The 19,093-nt window shown below is 39.2% G+C and overlaps 1 protein-coding gene across 1 annotated transcript in view; it reads right to left on the bottom strand.

The window, feature by feature from the left end:
• Positions 1-17,415, bottom strand: part of WDR49 (WD repeat domain 49) — a 133,788-nt gene extending 116,373 nt beyond the window's left edge. Inside the window, 1 exon segment of the mRNA XM_060010159.1 lies at positions 17,098-17,415. Coding sequence (XP_059866142.1) covers positions 17,098-17,265 — 168 coding nt within the window. The 5' untranslated portion in view covers positions 17,266-17,415.
• Positions 17,416-19,093: the final 1,678 nt, after the last annotated feature.

Here is a 19,093-nt window from a genome sequence, read left to right as displayed (position 1 = left end):
TAAAAAAATCACAAGAATCACACTAATTATTGCTTTTCCTAATTTCAAACTGAATTTAGGACTTAAACATGGCAAAAACATTCCATGAACTGAAATCTTGTGTGGACCAGAAATCTTTCTTAAGTCTGAAAAAAAAAATTTTTTTTTAGATGATTAAAATTCTGCAGTGCTTCTTTTTCTCTACATAAAAAAATAGTTTCTAATAGGATCTCAGAATCTTGTTTTCCCCAGAATCTGCTGGTTTTATCAAGTACTTAACCAAAAATAATATTTCTTCTGTCAAATATGTAGCATGATTTTTTGGTAGTGCTCCATGACAGCTGGATGAAGATATACTATCTCAGTGCATCCTTCCCCCCATCTCTATAATTAAATTTAAAATTGGCATGCTGCTTCCTCACACTTCCGTTGCACTTGCCTCAATTTCCCTTGGTCACAAAGTGTATTGGTTATGAATATGTATTAGAGTTTGCTGTCAAACCCTGTGAACATCTTCTGGAGCAGAAGATTAGCTATGTTATTTCAAACAGATGCATCAGTTTATATCATCCCTTGCAATTTTCATTTACCAATGAACATTCATGAGAGACTGAACAACAGAAGAGACTAGTCTGCCAGCCAAGGTTCATACTGCTATCTTTTCTTGCTTCAATGGATTTTAGTTGGTTTTAATTTTCATTTACATTATGATATCAATGATTCAAGAGCTCACCAATCTAAATGGAGTTAAATTTTTGTGACTAACAAAGACACAGGCCTTGAAACCCCCATACTGAATTTAAGGTTTAGAACTAAACTCTCACAAACCAAAAATTCAACAGTTAGATTTCCTATCCAACTGGTAAATTAGAATTGAATGGCAGCTGCAGGATAAAAAGTCAATAAATCTTTCTCTTTTAAATAAAGATCATATTCCCTGAGAAGTGTAAGTGTCATAATATTTTTCTCTAAGTCTATGGAAGTCTTTAATTTTCTGCTATGGACCTAAACCATGTTTATCACTATCATCTGTTTTGCCTAAGCTTAAAAACTTGGAGGGATGAGCCTGACCAGTGGAATGGTATAGCCAAGAGACATTTGAGCTTCATTGATCTTCATTTGAAAATATCCTTACAGTAGAATAAACATATACTGTTTTTAAAAACAATTGCTCTCTCTTCAATGGAAACCACAGACGGAGTCAAAGAATTGCACACATCCATGAACTTCAGGCATGTTAGAGCTGGAAAAAAGTTTAGAGAGTCTGCACCAAACCCTTCATTTAAAAGGAAGAAACTGAGGCCCAGAGAATTAAAAAGACTTCTCTGAGGTCACATAGCTCACTGTTGGCAGAAATAGGCTTAGAACCTAGGATTTCCAATTCCTAACCACTTTCATCATGTCACAAATATGTTGACTTCAACAAAATCTGATTCTCTCTAGGATAGCACATTCATCAAAAAAACAGAAAAGTATGAGGTTGGAATATGTATACCCAAATGGTCTCATGCAATTTTGCTAAAATCTATTTACTTAGAACCCTAAAGCTTTCTGTTGGTCTACTTAAAATTTACATATGAACTCTGAATCAATAGAGTAAGCAGGAAGTGACTAAATAGTCAGAAAGATTCCAACCCAGGTTCCAGAGGAAAATTTTTTAAACCAAATTATCAGCTCCTTCCTGCTCTTCGTATCCTCCTCAAACCAGAAATCCAACACTTCACCCAATCTCTGGCCATTATACTCATTCCTTTTCTCTGTCACACTTCCATCCCAGGTGTCTAGCGAAACACTAGCCCTGGAAAAGCATCTTCTCCATGCCTACATCCAGGCTGCTGAACAAATATCACAGAAATGGGCAGAATGGTGTCACAGTAATAAAATGCATGATCTCCAACCTCAAAAGGTCCCTCCTATGCTACTAGGAACGCTTCCATGTTTCCTGGCTGAACTCTTACCCTTATTTTCACTTGCTTCAAACACCTACTTGATCATTTCCCTGTCCATTCCTAACAGAGAAGTCTGACTACTAATTCACAGCAGTGAAGAAGGAAAATAGAGAGGAAGAGGAAGAGGGGTAGGGGACATCAAGCAGATGGGAACTTCCTCAGTTTTCTGCACGCACATAGAGACTGACCTGCATCGGTAGCCATTTCCTTCCTCCCTTCCCGTGGTAACAGAAATCCTCCTGTTTCCTTCCCCTACCACCTCAGTGAACTCTCTTCTCTTGCTCTCTATTGACTCCTTTTCATAAGCATTTCAACATAATCAAATTACTTGAACTGTTAAAAATCTTCCCTGACATTCCCATCTGCTTTCAGCTACTGGCCCACCTTCTTTCTCCTTTCAAACAACCATCTCAAAGGAATCACATTCACACACTGTGTCAATTTCCTCTCCTCCAATTTACTCAACCTTTGCAATCCAGCTTCTTTCCCTTTACCTCCACTGAAATGGTTCTTACCAAGAAGATTAAAAACCATTAACTAAATCTTTTAGTGGATTCTTTCCAGTTCTTATAAGGTGAAAAACGTACCAAGTTAATATTTGATGCCAAAATATCTTTGTTTGAGAAAATTTCTTGAGACTTCTATTTAGTTAGAAAGTGAAACCTGAGGCCCATGAAAGACATCGATCAAGAAAGCAAAAGGTTCAAGCTGCTCTAAAGGAGAGAAGAAGAATTTGGTATTTGTTTTTGTTGTTTGTTTAAGCAGACAGGAAGAGAATAGTGTCAGAAAGGGCAGGTGGACAGGATGGGAGACAACAAGAGAGCAGACGGTGACGTGGCAATAAAGGGCCATTGAGAAAATCCCGTAGGCAACACAGCCATTGATAAAATATAGATATGAATACTTGTTAGTTTTTCATGAACCTCCCTCCATGTGGCTTCAAGCCACTAAGATATAGCCCCCCCACACACACACACATATACACATCCTTAATCTCCTCCTCAGCTCTTCTGCTGAAGAATTTGGCCTCCCATGCACCTACGGTCACCTAATCTATGACATAGGAGGCAAGAATATACAATGGAGAAAAGACAGTCTCTTCAATAAGTGGTGCTGGGAAAACTGGACAGCTACTTGTAAAAGAATGAAATTAGAACACTCCCTAACACCATACACAAAAATAAACTCAAAATGGATTCAACACCTAAATGTAAGGCCAGACACTATAAAACTCTTAGAGGAAAACATAGGCAGAACACTCTTTGACATAAATCACAGCAAGACCTTTTTTGACCCACCTCCTAGAATAATGAAAACAAAAACAAAAATAAACAAATGGGACCTAATGAAACTTCAAAGCTTTTGCACTGCAAAGGAAACCGTAAATAAGATGAAAAGACAGCCCTCAGAATGGGAGAAAATATTTGCAAATGAAGCAACTGACAAGGGACTAATATCCAAAATATACAAACAGCTCATGCAGCTCAACATCAAAAAAACAAACAACCCCATCAAAAAATGGGCAGAAGACCTAAATAGACATTTCTCCAAATAAGACAATACAGATGGCCAAGAGGCACATGAAAAGATACTCAACATCACTAATTATTAGAGAAATGCAAATCAAAACTACAATGAGGTATCACCTCACACCAGTCAGAATGGTCATCATCAAAAAATCTACAAACAATAAATGTTGGAAAGGGTATGGAGAAAAGGGAACCCTCCTACACTGTTGGTGGGAATGTAAATTGATACAGCCACTATGGATAACAGTATGGAAGTTCCTTAACAAACTAAAAATAGAACTACCATACGACCCAGCAATCCCACTACTGGGCATATACCCGGAGAAAACCACAATTCAAAAAGATACATGCACCCCAATGTTCAGCGCAGCACTATTTACAATAGCCAGGACATGCAAGCAACCTAAATGTCCATCGACAGAGGAATGGATAAAGAAGATGTGGCACATATATACAATGGAATATTACTCAGCCATAAGAAGGAATGAAATAGTGCCATTTGTAGAGACGTGGATAGAACTAGAGACTGTCATACAGAGTGAAGTAAGTCAGAAAGAGAAAAACAAGTATTGTATAATATCACTTATACGTGGAGTCTAGAAAAATGGTGCAGATGACTTATTGGCAGCAAAGCAGAAATAGAGACATAGATGTAGAGAACAAACATATGGATACCAAGGGGGGGAAGGCGGGGGTGGGATGAACTGGGAGATTGGGATTGACATATATACACTATTGATTCTGTGTATAAAGTAGATAACTAATGAGAACCTATTGTATAGCACAGGGAACTCTATTCAGTGCTCTGTGGTGACCTAAATGGGAAGGAAATCCAAAAAGGAGGGGATATACGTTTACGTATAGCTGATTCACTTTGCTGTACAGAAGAAACTAACACAACATTGTAAAGCAACTCTACTCCAATAAAAAAAATTTTTTTTAAACTCATCAAACTGAAAAAAAAAAAAGAATTTGGCCTTTATGACAGGCTGCTTTGGGGGTTTTTCCTTCCCCAGAACTTTACAGTAGTCTAATCATACCACATCAATGGTGGGAGAAGCTCCAGTATTTTTTCTGGCAGCATTTACCAGTGTCTGTTCACTGACCAAAGTCCACAGTTGTTTAAGTTTGACTGTTAATGCAGAAGCTCTGCCAGAAAGCAAGGAAGTGATAAAAGATTGATGGAAACATGTAAAAAGGATGCAGGAGCTGGCTTGAAGGGGCTCACACTGTCCAAACTTCGGCAATTTCAGTATCAGAAAGAATAATGATGGTAATAGATAGTAATGCATTGAATAGAATAAATGAATCCACAAGTCTGTAGTAACACCCAAGATACAGACAGACAGACAGACAAACAGACAATAGAAGGAAGAGAGAAAAGGGAGTGAGAAAGAGGAAGCCTCTTTATTACAGAGGAATGTTACATTGAGAATAAACAAGGATCAAAAGAATTTAAAAGTCACCATTTTCCAAGCCTATGTAGTCATTGTTTCAAGCAAAGATCATCAATTAATGCTTAAACTAATGGGTGAAAGATACTGAAGAATACTATAACACAATATCATAGTACCACGCCACAGTTACCTTTAAAAGGTAGAACTCTAGTGGACCCACTTTATCAAGCAATCCAACTTATAGCATCACCAGTAATGAGACAAACTGACATGCTGTGCCTCTGGTGTCATTCAAGAGGTGGACATAACATTTCTTACGTAGTATCCTTTCCAAAAATGGTGAACCTAAATCTAACAGTGAAGAATCAATAAGAAAATCCAGATTGTGAGATGTTCTAGACATCTGACATGACCCTTCAAAAATATCTATGTCATGATAGATGAGAAAAAGTAAGAGAATGCTTCTAGATTAAAGGAAACTAAAGGAAATGTGTGATCCTGGAAAGGATCTATAATTAAAAAAAAAAAAACATGAAAGACATTACCAGGGCAAACAGGGATATTTTAATGCACACATTTTTATTAGGTAATATATGGAGTTAAATTTCCTGGGTAAGATAATTTCATTGTTGCTATTTAGAAGAAGACCCTTGTTCCTAGGAGGTATATTTTGAGTTAATTGGGGCAAACTATCATCATGCCTGAAATAACTTTTAAATGACTGAGGTAAAACCGTGTGCCATGTTCTGAATATTCGTGTCCCTCCAAAATTCACAAGTTGAAACCTTAATGCCCCGTGTGATGATATTAGGAGGTGGGACCATTGGGAAGTGATAGGTTATGAAGATGGAGCCCTTATAGATGGAATTAGTGCTCCTATAAAAGAGACCTCAGAGAGCTCCCTAGCCCCTTCCACCATGTGAAGACACAACAAGAAGTCTACAGCCTGGGAGTGGGCCCTCACCCACCCAAGCTGGTACCCTGATCTCAGACTCCCAGCCTCCAGAACTGTGAGAAGTAAGTTTCTGTTGTTTATAAGCTACCCAGGAAGCAAAATATTAACAATTGCTGAATCTGGGTGGAGGGTATATATTCACTGCACTTGTCTTTCCATTTTCAAATTTCTGTAGGTTTGATATTTTTCAAAATAAAAAGTTCAAGGAGAAAAAAAACAATACTCATTTCTCTTCCTGTGTTCCCCAACTCAATGTATGTTACTGCCTTAATACACTCAATCGATCAACGAGTTCTGCGCACCATCACTCCCGCATCTCTCCACTAACCTCTGCTGTGCAGGCAGGCCATTGTACCAGCCCTTTAGTGGCCTCTCCGCCTCCTTTCGGTCCTGCTCCCACCTCCACCCCCCCGAACCATTTCAAAAACTACAGCCTTAGTGATCATTTCCAAAATGTCAATCCCATCATGTCATTCCCATGATTAAAACATGTCAGGGGCTCCGTACAGTCCCCCAATATCTGCCTCTTTATTTATTTGTGTGTGTGTGTGTGTGTGTGTGTGTGTGTGTGTGTGTGTGTATCACTTCTTCTTTATCCATTCATCTATTGATGTAGGTTGCTTCCACATATTGACTATTATAAATAATGCTGAAATGAACCTAAGGGTGTATACATTTTTTTTCAATTTTATTTTATTTATTTTTTATACAACAGGTTCTTACTAGCTATCTATTTCATACATATTAGTGTATACATGTCAATCCCAATCTCCCAATTCATCCCACCACCACCACCACCACCCACTTCCCCCCTTGGTGTCCATACATTTGTTCTCTACATCTGTGTCTCTATTTCTGCCTTGCAAACCTGTTCATCTGTACCATTTTTCTAGATTCCACATACATGCGTTAATATACGATATTTGTTTTTCTCTTTCTGACTTACTTCACTCTGTATGACAGTCTCTAGGTCCACCCACGTCTCTACAAATGATTTCGTTCCTTTTTATGGCTGAGTAATACTCCATTGTATATATGTACCACATCTTCTTTATCTGTCTGTCTCTTTGTCTGTCTCTTTAACACAGCTCTCTAAGGCCCTCTAGATGGTTCTGGCTTGATGCTCCAGCCTTATCTTTCCTTCCTTTCCCCTTTGCAGATGAGTTTTCTGACTTCTTCAAAAAGCATCATACTGCTTCTGCTCAAGCAAACTTTGTACTTCCCATCCTCTTTCTTGAAAACTACTCTCCCAAGCCCCATTTACCTGCCTGAGTGATGCCCTTCTGTCAGATGGCAGCCTGGATGTTTCTTCCTCCAGGAAGCCTCCCCGGAGTCCCCTCCCCAATGTGAGCTATGTGCTCCCCCAACATTGCTCTCTCCTCAGAGCACTGAGTGATTACACAATAACTCCAAGTTTATTTGTCAATATAGCTCTCCGTGAGGGAAGGTCTGGGTCTCGGCAGTTTTCAACTTCCAAAGGGTAAACATTCAATAAATATCTGTTGTAAGAATCAGTAAATGAATGAATGTATTGTTAATATTCTCATCTATATTGTAGAAGTGGTGCTCATCTGTTTTACCAATAATAGCCAGGTTGGGGAGGGGGTCAGAGTAGTGAACAATGGTCAAGTTATAGAATCATACTGTGTAAAATAATGTTGGAAGATGAGAAATAAATTTGAGTAAAGTTTAGCATTGTTCACTAAGAGAAAAGAGACAAAAATGGAAATCAGACCACTTTGGGTGATGTTCTGGTTTTGCCAACAACTCAAATGGACAAATCCCTTCATCTGGATTTTTGTTTCCTCACCTGAGAAATAAAGGCAACAATGCCTCTCTATAGTCTCTCTCTTAATGCTAAAGTTCAATGAAAGGAAGGGGATGGAGAAAACTACTTCATAGAGAGACAAAGTATGTATAAAAGGTGCTGCTTTTAAATTCAGCTTCATTAGACCATACATTTAGAAAATAGTAGCACCGAGTCTTTAGGCTATTAAGATATACTGACACTTTAATAACATTTACCTTTGCATTGAATTATGGTATAGATAAGGAGTCCACAAAGCCATTTGCCATACCTTACCCTGCTACAAGCACAGTTCTATTTTTCCATAATTGAGACCTTGACACACAAGGTCTCAATTATGGAAAATACACACATTTTTCATTTTAGAATATGATTATGCACTGTTCTGCAATTTTCTTTTTTTCACTGAACAGTAAATCTTGGCAATCTTATGTCTTCCTTATTCTTTTTAATAGCTGAGTAGTAGAAGTAGACCATAATTAATTTATCCATTAATTTATTGATGAATATTTGGGGTGTTTTAAATACTCCATTTTATGGACAATATTACAATGAATATTTTTATACAAATTTTATTTCTGTACCTGTCATAATTTATTTAGGATAGCTTGTAGAATTGGAATTGCTGGTTCAAAAAGTATGCATTTGATACATTTTACATTTGATATATTCCAGAAAATTGCCTACCAAAAAAGCCTTCACAATTTACAATTTTAGTAATAGTGTTCATTTCCCTGATTCCTCGCCAACAGTAAACATTATTGATCTTTTTAATCTTTGCCAAGTTGATGAATGAAAAAGGATGTCTTCTTTTTTGATTAAAGTTTCAAATCCAATTCCTAGTGAGTTGGAGTATATTTTCACATGATTAGCAGCTATTTATGTGGCACTCTTCCTCGAATGCACAAAATAAAATATGTAATATATATTATATGTAAAATACACTGTATGTAAAATAAAGCTACATGTGATATGTGTACATGCATATATGGGTAGAAATGAGTGAAAAATACACTAGAAGTATGCAACATTAAGAGTAGTTACCCAAGGTACTGTAGTTGCTAAGGGTAAGCCATGGTAAGAGGAGACTTTCATGTGTAACTTTGATTTTGTACAATGAAAATAATGTATTCCTTCTTTTTCTTTTAATAATAAAAGAACTCTGGGCTTCCCTGGTGGCGCAGTGGTTTAGAGTCCGCCTGCCAATGCAGGGGACACGGGTTCATGCCCCGGTCTGGGAAGATCCCACATGCCGCGGAGCGGCTGGGCCCGTGAGCCATGGCCGCTGGGCCTGTGCGTCCGGAGCCTGTGCTCCGCAACGGGAGAGGCCACAACAGTGAGAGGCCCGTGTACCGCAAAAAATAATAATAATAATAAAAGAACACTTAAATAAATAGGAATCATAAAAATTGTATATGACTGACTGCACCCCTTTTTTCTGTTTGCTTCTCCTCCCTCAACTTCCAGGAAATAAACCTGCTTCTTTATTTATGGTATGGACTCCAGTTGTTTCTCTACCCCCTTGAAGGATTCCCCTAAGATCCCGTCTTAGACACTCTGCTCTTTCCTCAAGATAATCTCATTTGCACCCAGGGTCGCCACGCTCTGGGGTCTCACACCGATTTCTCTCTGCCAGCCTGATCCTTCTACATGGCTCTACTTGTAGTTAATCAGAGCATCTGCAATTAGAGAAAGAAAAGAACACACAGGAGCTATGAAGAGAGAAAACAGGAACAGGATAAGGTGCTAACCCAGCCTGGGTAGTGAGAGAAGACTTTCTGGGATGGTGATATTTAAACATGAAGTATGAGTGAGGAGTTGCCTGGAGATTGGGGGGAGGGAAGCGGGAATATTCCAACATGAGGCACCAGCATTTGATAGGTCCTAAAACAGGAATACTGTTAAAGCATTCAAGTAACTAAAACACCACCAGCATGAACAATTTGGGTAATGTGCCAGTGTCAGATAATTTTGTGACTGACTTGTTGGAACCATAAATCCAGACTGAATACCGGTGGCGACGGGAGGGGGCCTTGAAGGAGGAGGTAAGGATTCCCTTGGAAGAAATAGATGTTCCCATTCTTTACAGCCCTAGGAAAGCGGAGAGATGGGTCTTAGACTAAAGTAAAGGAAAATATTTTCTGGTACCTCTGGGGCCAATAATCAGTTTGGCCTCCAGGCTCTAAGGAATGAGCAGTCTGGTATATTTCCAGGGGGATTAAGGCGCTGCAAGTAGCCCCTTGGCCGTATAAATGTGGCCAGAAGTGAGGAAGGGGAACAAGTTAGAAGGATACCAAGAGAAAGGTCTGACACAGCCTTATCCAATAGGACTTTCTGTGATGAGGAAAATCTTCTGTTATCTGCACTGTCCGATGTGATGCCTACAAGCTACATGAGCTCCTGAATACTCTAGATGTGACCGGTGCTTGTGAGTAACTGAATTTTTTATTTTATTAAATTCTAACTTTATTTCATTTTAACTTAAATAGCCACATGTGGCCCATGGCCACCATATTGGACAGATCTGGAGGAAGACCAGTGTGACAACCTGGCCTCAGGGGTGTTGAGAGAATTAGGGAGGGAGAACATGGGAGGCGATGGAGTAGAGGAAAACCGTGTCCCTGGAAGTCCTCAGCAGAGAATGCTGGCGCCCAGAGAATCAATATCTCACAAGATGCTTATCTATAACATGGCGGTAAGACGTGACGAGGGAAGAAAAGACCCAAGGGATTCGTGTCTGAGCAAGCATGAGGCAGAGCTTCAGGCAAAGGTCAGAAATCAACAAGAGACAATTCAGAGGATTCCTATTTCTAGCAACAAAGTTGGTGGGGTCTCGTCTCATCATTGGGTGTGCTATACTTGTCAACACAGGACAAACGTGAAATCAAAATGTCACAAATTATAGTTCTCCAGTTGTCTTTCTTCATGTTGCTTTTTTTTGGTACGCGGGCCTCTCACTGCCGTGGCCTCTCCCATTGCGGAGCACAGGCTCCGGACGCGCAGGCCCAGCGGCCATGGCTCACGGGCCCAGCCGCTCCGCGGCATGTGGGATCTTCCCGGACCGGGGCACGAACCCGTGTCCCCTGCGTCGGCAGGCGGACTCTCAACCTCTGCGCCACCAGGGAAGCCCCATGTTCCTTTTTTAATTTTCAGGAAATTACAAAGGTAGGCTGTGCCCTAGGTCTAAAGGTCTGGCTAAGTTGATATACTACAAATGAATAGCAATAGGCATCTTTGCTTTCTTTCTCGTTTATGACCAGTTTCTTGGTTGCCTTCTCTGCTTCAGTCCTGGCCAAAGCTTAAGGTTAAATATCTGTCCCCCAAAAGCACTCTTCACCACCCTCTCTGACCAAGATTAATTTTTATAAGCACCTGTTATGAAAGCACACAGAAAAATTAGAAAAGGCATGAAGCCGTTAGAACTTGTCACAAAATTTAGCACAAAGGCAGCAGTGTTCAGGAAGACCGATTTTTCGTATGTGTTGACAAAGAACTTCACTTGCTTGTGCTTTGGTGATGGCATCGTTTGTTAACCTCACGCATGAATTCTAGCAACTCGGACAAAACCACCAAAAATTCCTCTGTCGTTTCCAGTTGTGCCAGCTGCAGGGCTGTTGGATTTGTCTTCATGCTATCACCTTAGTGCTGAGGAGGGGTGCCTGCAGGGTTCACTGATTTTCTACTGCCATCCAAAATAGGTTTTTTGGATTCCACTAAGGGAGTTGGGGCGAGAAGTGCTCTGCCCTGCTGCCTTTGTTCAGCAGGTGATGGATTGACTGAGATTGCTGAATGCACTCTGCACTATGGAATAAAGTTATAGATTAAGCTTTACCTGTTTACTTTCTCTCAAGCCTCCACTGAATGCCTTTAGAAAGGAAAAAATAATAATAAAAAAGCAATGAGTTATTCCTATCTTTCCCTTTTATTCTTCCACCCTTCTCGGCATTGATTTTATTGTAGGAAGTGTTGATTATTTGCTGATGGTGCATTAATTCCAAGTTACCAAGGCACAGTGCCTGTGTGCTACTCACTGGACATGCTCGTTTTGTTAATGAAGTCCTTATCCTATTGGATTCCTATTCCTTAGAGCAAATCTCAAAGGGAGATTGCCTGGTGGCCACTGGTAGCCATGCCATACAATGGGCTGGGAAGTTGGCAATCTACCACAGAACCCTGGCTCTGCCCCATGGGACAACTCAATTAAATATCTTTGAGCTTTATTCTCCTTATGTGTAAATGGGAAATAAAAATATCTGCCCTGCCTACATTTCAGGCTGGTGAGAGGATCAAATAACACGATACCTACAGAAGTGTTTTATAAAATCTTACTGAACTTCAAAGATATTAAATTTTTATTCATCATTTTTACCTCCACTGATTTCTAGAAAGAGTTTTAGTTCAGTTACAATAGAAGGTACATAGGCAGTTGGACCATTAAAGCAAAGATAAAAGAGCAAGGATCATATAATGAAAACAGAAGATAATTGTTCCAGAAAAATCTATGTTAAGAATAGTTGTATCAGTTGAACTCTGAATTTAGCTTTGAACTTCCTGGCAGCTAAGGCGAAACACAAAACACCATTAGGCACATGACTTTCCTTAATTTATGAGATAAGTATGCTGGTTTATTAGGAGAGATGGAAATTTTCCTACCATTCACTCTAAGGATTGTGGGTGAGACTGTTTTCTGGGCACACACCTGCCTACACTTTCCAGATGGCCTTGCAATTGGGACGGGAACCTGGCCCACAAAACCTTTCCCCATGTGCTCCTTCATGCTCTTTCCCCATGACTAGCTTGACATATGGTCACTGTGGAAGGAGGAAAATGGAAGGAGCCTGGGGACCAGAATCCCTACTTGGAGCTGCCTGCCTATTAGAAATATCTGCTCTCTATATGAGCAAGAAATAAGTCTTTATCATGAATGTGCTATTATATATTTTACACAGTTTGCACACCCTATAAAAATAAAGATTTTCTAATTTTGGAACTTTATTGGATTCCATAATATACAGTTTTTAACTATCAGTCTTACCTTAAAAATATATTTTTTAAATGATCTTCATGGGCTGTCTCATATTTTGACAGAGGCAAACAAAATCTAACAGTTCTGAGGAAAGGGAATGAAACAAAGATGGGTGATTTTATTTATGTGTTTGGAATAGTGATGTCTGGGGTAGAAAAGAAAGAAGCAAGAGGTAAGAATAGTTCTGGAACATGAGCCATAGCCAGGAAGGCCTGTCCATTTGGGTAACTTAATAGTGAAGATACAGTGAGCAATGAGAAGGCAGGTCCCTAATGAACTGGGAGAATCCTGACAGTTCGGAAAGAAGGATAAATAATGGAAAGGTGGGAATCTGATTGTCTGTATATTTTTTTTCAATCTCATAGCCTTTTAATAGATTAGCCCCACCTCACTTTAAAAATACAGACCAACACTGTCACCACCAAGCGGGTTCCTCATTTCTCCTTCTCATCCCTGGGAGAGGTAAGGATGGAAGGGGTGGGGCAGGAGGTCTTGGGTTTTTTGGGGGGGGTTAATATGATTTATTTAATTGTAAATGTATGTAATTAAATTTTTTGTAACAGTTACTGTCTGTATTCCCTTAGAGTCTAGCCTGCCCAGCAGGGCAACAGAACTTTGTCCTGTTGGTACAAGGAAGCGTTGTTCATAGGCCCTACTGTAGACAGGAATCTTGGGAATTTTATAAAGACAATCAAGCATGAAGATATCATACATTCTGTGGATTTAATCATTTATTACACCTTAAGCACAATTTTCAGACCTGCAAAAGTGCCTTCTGAATTTCTCTGGTCTTTTTAGATTGTCAGCACAAGTGTGTTGTGTTTAGATTCCATTCAGCTCCCCAAGACAAGTTTGTTCAGAGAACCTTCCCCTAACATCTCTGGGGACTTCCTGTTAGGATTTTTATTCTTCCTTTCTCACACTGAACTGTCCTGGCCCTTCCTACTTTAAGCAGAAATAGTTCACCTTTTACATGCGGTTTAGGAGATTTCATTTCAAGCTATTTAACCTAAAGATTTAGTAGGACTTCGGCAAACAGCAGCATGGAGTAGACAGGGTAGGGCCAGGCCATGGCTCTGGGCCAGAAAGAATGTACCAGGGGGTGATACAGACACAGTTGCTGACAGAGGCAGGTCAGGACCCAGTCCAGTGAGTCCAGCAGTATAGGCAAACTAGATACAGGCCAAATAGGCAACAAGGCTTCCAAGATCAAAGAGCAGACTGTCCTGACATGAAGTGGTCAACGATGGAGAAATAAAGAAAAGAAATATTCAGGAACCTACATAGCCACAGTCTTGGAAGAAAGTCAGTATACATCAAGTCTCAATGCGGCTTTTCCAAAATTCCATTTCCCTTGGACCATAATTTCTATTGCTCAGAATTCCTATAAAATTAGCAAATCACAGCCATCCTTCCTCACACAGTAACTGACTTCTGAAGTATCTAAGAAAATGTAAAATATGTTTGACATTAAAACAATATGAATATCCAGAGACCACATCATTTCTCTAAGCGTTACAAGTGCTACAGGAAAGTTTAAGTAACAAGCATTTTACAATGCTATGAATAATATAAGTTTCATTCCCTGCGAGCTGATATATGAGTTTTTGGCCACCGTCACTTGAAAGAAAAAGAAATCCACAAGTTACTTTTCTAGTACTTCTATCCAGATAACTTCTTTGTTCTAAAGAAGAGGATCAAGACATCACTTAAAATCTTTCACATGCTAATAGAATATGAAGACATGGAAAGATGATGCTTTTGTACTCTCCTATGTGAATTTGTGTCTTTGCAACACATTGCTTCCATTTCCTACCCCAATTAAAAGGAATGTAAAAGCATAGTTGTGTTATTCAAAGCTTAATTTTTTTTTAGGAAATGCATGAGTTAAAATTAAGAGAATGTTAAAGACCATATTGTTCAACCTCTACTCACTGAACATATAATACCTATGTTAATTGAGCACTTTTTCTGTGTCAAGCACTCTTTCGAGTGCTTTCCGGATAATACCCCATTTAATGCTCACAACAACCCTATTATTCGCACGTTAGAAACAAAGGAAACTGAGGCTCAGAGAGATTAAGCAATTTGCACAAAGTCTCATTGTCGGTGGCAAAACTAGGACTCAAATCCAAGAAGTCTGACCCCTGACTCTTATACACTAAGTGATTCTGACTCATATACCATCATGCAATAAACATAAGCATTACTCACTTCATTCCTAAATGTTACTACTAAGATTTATATGGTAGGTAATATCTCATTTGGAAACATATGTGAAACATTGACTACAGGAAGACTCAGCTTCCCATTTTTCAATAAAGCATTGCTACTGCTATTTAAGGACATGGACTTTACCTACTGTCTGAAAACTCTTCAACCCCAAATAAGCAATCTGAGTACAAAAAACAAAATAGGAGATGAAAGGATCCAGTGCCAGAATCGTGGCATTCCAAGAGCATGTCTTTAGTGACTGGACTACAAATCACTGACTTTGGGGTTCTGTGTTGCAGGACAGCCCCTGAGGGCAATTTTTCTTTTCACAACAATCTACACCTGTGGCCTGCAGGTCCAACGCTCATGGCAGATGGAAGAGAGTCCACAGAAATCATCTAGTATATGATTCTTCTCTAGGTGTCCATGCTGTGTGTGGAAACCGTGTTGTCTCAAGGGCCTAACTTTTATTCCCGGTTGTACATTTGCCATTGGATCGTTCCATTCTGTCTGTTGAATCTGGTAAAAATCGATGGACTTCATTTTTTCTTGAAGTATGCCTGCAAAGCTCAATTTTTTTTTTAAATTACATTTTTAAAAAAGATTGTAATTAGATTGTCTAGGTTCATGCAAGCCCTGAACAGCAATTTCTTTCTCCCTTTTGGTCCATCAGTGGTACCTGCTGTTCCAACTGGTTAATTTCAAAATAAGTGATCCAGCCTTTGAAACATTTAAAGTTAAATATATATATATCTTGAGATCCAATTTTCCTATTTCACTTTGGTTCACTCCAGACTAACTGGTAATTTGAAAAGAACACCCACCCCTAACCTTTTATAGCAGTTTCACTTTCTAACACATTGACTTTATACAGTTGACCCTCCTAATAGACCCTAGCGTTCAACTTTGTGTTCTTAACACCAGAAAAAAACTGCCACATTTCTGTTCATTCCAGAGTCAAAGCTGTCCTAGTCTGCTGTTACGTTTTTCTGAATGTCCTCAAGCTGTCAAAATGTTTGCTACGTCTATCAAACTATGCCAGATTCCTTTGGGGCATTGGACATGAGCATCACTAAAATCTTTCAGACAAATGGGTTTGGATGAACTGCAAATACATGAAGATTAAAATGAGAAAAGTGTAGGGCAGCGCATGTCTTTGCTACTAAATATGATAGAGTCTATTAAAAAGAAATGATTGATACTATTGGGACATTCTCAACACAGGTAAAATTTAACTTGTTATACAAAACAGGGTATAGTAGAGTATTTCAGTGGTTAGCAACTCTTTTTTTTTTTTGGATAGGTAAAGATTAAAATTTGTACCAACTACAGACCAATATAACGGTGAGATTTCATCATGCTTTATTAATTTCAAGGTGGTATTCCCAAACATTGTATGTCTGTTTCAAATTAATATGACGCTCTCAAGCACCCCAGAGGACATTCTGAAGCCCTGAGATCATATTTTAGCAACTGTAATGCAGCAGGAAGGATGGAGGCTCATGTCTACCTAAATTCCACAGCACGGAAGAGCACTTCTTCCTATCAGCATGAGAAGCTAAGAATCATTTTGATATATGCTGTTCATTAGGCATAGCTGCAGAATTCAAAATTAAGATAGAGAGAAGGAACTTATTCATTTACAGTTAAAATTCTTATGGTAATTAAAATTTTTAAAATTTTGTTTTCATTGGTATTGCTCCAATATTTGCAAAAAGAGTGGCAGACTGGTCCCTCCCATGGGATCTGGGACAATAAAGTGCCACAATCTGCTTTGAAAAGGAGCTGCGTCGCTGGGGTGAGGCAGGGGAGAATGTTTGCACACCGGGAAGTGGCTATTTGCATTTCCAGAGGGATACTTCCATGTTACCTGCAAGGACAGTTATTATTGGGAGTCACCCTAGAGGTCTGGCTTCCCCCTGTCACCGTCGTAACTTTCTGTTTTCCAAAAATATGTTGATCTCTAAGAAAAAAATTTGTCCAAGAATTCACTTTCCTTCCTGGATGGTAATGATATTCAACAGCAGCAATTTCATACTAAATAATATTATTTGTCCCGAAGAACTGAGGGATAAAGTTACTCTGGTGTTAAATCCAGGTCTGACCAATTCTTTTCAGTTCCCTGTTTTAACCATTAAGCATATTAAAAAAAAAAAAAAAAACTTTTAAGAGAAAATCTGTTTCATCCTGGTCTCCTTCATGAGCAACTCAAAGTCTCCAGGAAATAAGATTAACGCTTACCTCAAAGGCTCTTTGTATTTGGACAAAGTCGCCCAGGTTGAGTTGGTTTTCAAGCAGGGCTATGCAGGCATCTTCCTCTGCAGTTTCACCTTGTGAAATTCTCTCTGGGTTCTCTGGCCCGGGCTGGGATCCTTTGTTCAACTCAAGTGTAGCATTCTGGCAACTCATAATGGCTTTACCTCTTTTTAACAGCCGTCATTTTAGGAGCAGTCAACTCTCTAAGTATTTTTCTTTTTCTTTTTCTTTTCCTTCAACAGGTGCCTTTGAAAAGAAACAACTTAGCAATCGAATTCCAGAATCAAAGTACATTTCAAGGTACTCAATTAGGAGGCAAAAAGTTCAAGCCCAGAGGTAGGGAATGAAAGCTCTCAACCCCCACACTTCCTTAATTCCGCAGTTTATTTTCAAAACCCACTGTTGAATTGTTTTAAAACATCCCCTCCTTATACTCTGTTTAACCTGGCTTGACTTTAAAAAGTGTAAAAGCTTCCCCTGTGTTTATAGAAACTGACACAGAATGCAACATCTAATACTCATTTTAAATGCATTAGAAAAGCAATTTCTCAAAATCTCTTTGGCTAACCTTGCTTCTATTCACATGTTGTGGTTTTAAAGTCCATTTTCTTGTGTGGAGGCGTGAGGTAACACAGCTGCAAGGTTTCCGCCCCAGTGAAGCGCTTGCCTCTGAAGGCCACCTTCCCAGCAATGTGGCCTTGTTTGTTTCAGCCCTCCCTGCTGCCTTTGTGTGCTTCCTGGCAACCAACATAAAGCCCTTCACCTCCCCAACTAATGAATGACCTGAAGGTTGGAATATACAATGTAAACATTGGGGCTTTTTTAAAGGACAATTCAGCGCACTCATTTTTTATTAAATTTCAGCCCTGCATTATTTAATGACAACTTTTATAAATACATTTTCTATGAAGCATGTTATGTATTATGAAACAAGATGATTAGCCAAAGAAAAGAGCAATGAATTTAGGAATGTTACATTTTCCATATAAAAAAATGTTTCATTCTTATTTAATAAGAATCCATTCCTATATTCTCTTTGTCTTAGTTTCTATGTATATAAAATGGGGATGGTTTAGCATAGGCTTCCAATTCATTGAAAGACGTGGTGGGGGGGAACACAGCATAACATAATATGATAAACCTTATAATAAAACTACTTACAGTACCATCACTGGTTCAGCTAATATTAATGAAAAGGAAGGAAAAAGGAGAAAGTTAATATTTTGTTTTAGTATTTACCATATGCCAGGCACTACACTAAGCACTTTGTAATTCCTTATCTTGCTAAAGCTTCACAATAACCCTGCAAGGCAGACAAGACCACTCTTCCCACTTTACAGATGAAGAAGCAACGTAAAGGCCAAAGGCCATGCAGTCAGTAAGGCGTGGAAAACGACAGAGTGGCTCTGCCTTCGGAGCCTGTCCTTTAGATGGAGGCCATCTCTGCACTTTATTTTCATCTCTGTAAAACTGAAAAGTTGTCACTAGATATTCTCTAAGTTCTTTTTCCTACAATTTCATTCAATGAACTAGTGTTCACAGGCACGTGGTGGTACAAAGCACACTCCCTACAACACAGAGATGCAAGTATCCCAAGGCTTTCCTGGACCAGTTTTGGAAAAAAAAATGAAATATCATTCATGCAGCCATTAATTCATCAATTTCTCTGTCCATCATTCATTCCAAAATCCATTTACGAAGGACCTGGTGCCTACTCATGAGGGGTTTACAGTCTTATAGGAGATGTTACCTGTCTAGTTCATCTTTCATGCCAATCCCAACCTCTTGCTGTCTATAGTGCTGTGTTGAGAAGAATCGTGAAGTTATATGTAGGCTCAGAGGAAAAGAGTGGCATTATAAATTACAGATGTGTATCATGGGGACAGAAGGGCTGAGGGAAGCATATTTACCACAAATTTGCCTTTCCTGGTTTAGTCCTTCATGTAAATTAGAAAAACAACGTTAAGCCCTAATATGATAA

Source organism: Delphinus delphis, chromosome 4, assembly GCF_949987515.2.
Source record: "Delphinus delphis chromosome 4, mDelDel1.2, whole genome shotgun sequence".
NCBI lineage: Eukaryota > Metazoa > Chordata > Mammalia > Artiodactyla > Delphinidae > Delphinus > Delphinus delphis.
This window is presented reverse-complemented; position numbering and strand designations above follow the sequence as displayed.